The sequence below is a fragment of the Siphateles boraxobius genome, unplaced genomic scaffold, assembly GCF_051911475.1.
Source record: "Siphateles boraxobius isolate OS27281-9 unplaced genomic scaffold, OSU_SipBor_1 130, whole genome shotgun sequence".
NCBI lineage: Eukaryota > Metazoa > Chordata > Actinopteri > Cypriniformes > Leuciscidae > Siphateles > Siphateles boraxobius.
This window is the reverse complement of record NW_027508734.1, coordinates 9,615,001-9,618,527: the sequence shown is the minus strand read 5'-3', so window position 1 is coordinate 9,618,527 and position 3,527 is coordinate 9,615,001. Positions and strand designations below refer to the sequence as shown.

Here is a 3,527-nt window from a genome sequence, read left to right as displayed (position 1 = left end):
CTCTCTCTCTCTCTCTCTCTCTCTCTCACACACACACACACACGCACACACGTCTTTAGTTCTCATGGGCAGTTTCCCACTCTAGATCTGTAGATCCAACAAATAATCCAATTTGTCATGCAACATCAGGGTATTGTATTGAATTATATTGTCATAAATACTTTTTACAGATTCAGAACCAGGTTTTAGTGGTAATTCTGGGGTATTAAATTACAGAATGACCACTAAAATTATGCTGAATGCATCAAAGACTTCAGATTAAAAAATTATATCAAAGGAAAATGACTCATTTACAAATACTGCACACTCTAGTATATTTGTCCAATTTTGAAACTAAGCAATAACATGAATTACTGTATACCACCAAAAATGTTAAAGAAACAAATCTATCTATCTATCTATCTATCTATCTATCTATCTATCTATCTATCTATCTATCTATCTATCTATCTATCTGTTGTTCTAACACGCATGTGCTCACAACACAAACTGACCATATAATGGAGATGACTTGTACTCTAAAAACTTCTCGTTAATTAATTACGAATAATACGATGAGATAAACATACAACGTTTGCTCACATCTCAAACCCATAAGCTTTTGGAACAACTGTAGTTGTGCTGGCGTTCAGTGCAGTTGAGCCAGCTGCTCTCCCATGAATTGAGTGGAATGGTGTTAAGTGAAGTGGCTTATCCGTAAGCCTGTTAGAGATGTGCTCACACTTCCCGTCCCTCAGCCTCTGTGAATCACTGAACAACAGAGGCTTTGTAGAGTCCCGGTCTGAAACCAAACAGCAGTTTAGCATACAGTCATTTGAAGCATTCATGAGCACTTCTTCCTGAATTAATCAGACACTTGAGGGACACTGAACTCCTCGAATAACAGTCTTAAAATTCCACATTTGTCAATTTTCACGGCTATAAACAAGGAATGTCTGTTTTAGAGGCATTATCCAAGGTGTGCAGCCATAGTGAGAGAGGAATTGGGAACTTGTGAATTCTGCTGATTTGCATAAGCCATCATGGTAAGTTATCTTGGTGTTTATTATTATTGTTGAAAATTTTAAGAATGGCCTGGAGGCATCAGTTATGGGTTGATGCCATGCACCATCGCATATTTCATGAAGTGTTTATGAATGTATATAGTAGTGACCATTTGGGAGTTTGCAAACAGCGATGACGTGTTTTATGTGCTTTGAGACATGAGGTAGTTTAACGCAGTCTCTCATGACGCTTTGCAGACTCCGCTCTGGCTGTGTGTGTTCATGTGTTTCGAAGAAGGCTTGGTTTTTGAGACTCTCTGAAAGCGGGATCTCTTGCTTTCAAAGGAAGCTAGCTTGCTATTGCTAGCAGCTCCGAAATTGCATACCCTACCTTTAAATGTTTCCAGCAAGGTCAAGTCTGAGAATGTCTTTATGTGGGAGTTTGGGAACCACTGGACTAATATTTAAGTAAATTCAGATGATTGTAGCTATATTCACCAGCTAAAAATACGTTTCATTGATAAAATTTTCACTGGTCAGAAACCAAATCCACAACGGCTCTGTTTTGAATTGATATTATGATCAAGAACTTTCAACTGGAAGCAGGTCAGGGCCTTCCAAGAAAGGAAAGATAATCACTTTTTTTTTTAAATCACATATAAAGTTTATATACACATATAAACATTATATAATGATAACTAAACTAAAAGCTCTTTGGGTTGAGAAAATGAATCTGGGAAACAAAGTGTACAAGGCATGATTTTCATTCAGCAAAAACAATCAAATAAAAGAAAATAATTCATACACTTCACACAGTGCCAATTATTCAGTATGAACCCACTCCGTCTCCCAAATTATCTATATTTCTGGCCTGCTCATAATTCAACATTATAAGGTAATGAAAAGGGAATGCTGTTGCAGAGAGCTGAGCTTGAGGACTACAGCTTGACTGCACAATCTGCTCACATTGGCCTCTATCACATAATCAATTCAAAACCAAAAAAGTAAAGTCGTCATACCATGGAAATGAAAAGTAAACTTTGATTACTTCTTGATTTCCTCAGTTTAAGAAAGCACTCTCAAGCTACAATTGGGACAACCAATGAACAGCCTCAAGAACGGTGGTCCCAAAAACAATAAATAACATTAGAAGATTCAACAATACATTTTCCAACTGAAACAACTTTAAGAAACATTTTTGGGTAGAGGTCAACGGAAACGCTTAAGATCATGTCTTCTTTCGAATGGTGCACTGAAAACCATTATAATATTTTCAATTATTCAACAGGGCAACATTTTACTGCTCAGCAATCATTTGCAGACAATGTGCAATTCATTGAATAATAGGTCTAAAAGTCGTCTCCGTCCAGCATTATGACACGTTCATTTTACATGTACAGTCCAGCATGAAAAACCTTGCTTCTGATCCATGGAAACAGTTTCCTTTTCATGTTTAGTATTATGAGATGTTTCATTGCCAATCAGATGGTGATGTTCCCAAGTGCTTGCACAAGTTTAATATCATTCTCACACACACACACACACACACACACACACACACACACACACACACACACACACACACACACACACACACACACACACACACACACACACACACACACACACAATAAATAGACAATGTGGTAAGGCAGTGTTGAAACATGCATTCATCACAAAGAACCTATCAAACATTCATACGCAAGTAACAATATACACAAATGTGTTTCGATTTTGGAGCAAGAATTTTTTTTGGCAATGTCAGATTATCAAGGCTTTTTGGGTGAAGAATCTCCAGACTCATGTAATAATGTTGTCAATTTCCGAGGCGTTTCGAGAGACGAGCTCTGGAATGAAAGCGGATCCTTCCATTGCCTTACAAGTTCCTATTTAGAAGGGAAAAACAAAAGTAGGAGAAAAGAGAGGTGTGATTTTCCTCCTGGTGGCAGCCAGCTGCACAATTCTTCAAGACGATCCAGAAGTCTCCAGGTAGCTTTGCAGCTTCCGAACTGTGGTTTTGTCCAGAGAGCAGAGGTCAAAGTCAAAAGTTGTGTTTGTGATGTGAAAGTGTCCCGTTTCTTCTATGAGGTTTACAATCTGAAAGAAAAAGAGAGAAAGATTTATTATCAGAGGGCTAAGCACTAAATATAAAACTGTTTGATACAGGCAAACACCACACATTTTCTTAAGAAAGCACAAAAGTCTAGTTTAATGTTGTTACTTTGCAGAATTATCCCCAAAACGAGTCATTCAGAAGCAGCACATCTCAATATTACGTGGCCGTCCCTGTTCTTTCGTCTATGAATCTTCTACAAAGCTCCATTGACATTGAGGAGCCTCTCTTTGCATGATGTCTTGTGTCTGATTATAATGAAGACGCTTTACCAAAGCATCCGGTTATGGGTTCCAGTCCTCGCTGGTTCAGAAAGGGTTGAATTGTGATTACAAAGAGAGAGCGGCCGCATGGATTAAACTGGACCCTAATGGGACCCAAACCTGATCCGTTTCACACTACAAAGCAAAAGCCGCATATGGAAGGGATTT

General features: G+C 38.2%; 1 protein-coding gene across 1 annotated transcript in view; it reads right to left on the bottom strand.

Annotated features, from left to right (window-relative positions):
- Positions 1-1,731: 1,731 nt before the first annotated feature.
- Positions 1,732-3,527, bottom strand: part of mllt3 (MLLT3 super elongation complex subunit) — a 59,837-nt gene continuing 58,041 nt past the window's right edge. The window contains exon 13 of the mRNA XM_077227784.1: positions 1,732-3,080. Within this exon, the coding sequence (XP_077083899.1) occupies positions 2,949-3,080 (132 nt within the window). The 3' untranslated portion in view covers positions 1,732-2,948. The remainder of the gene's footprint in view (positions 3,081-3,527) is intronic.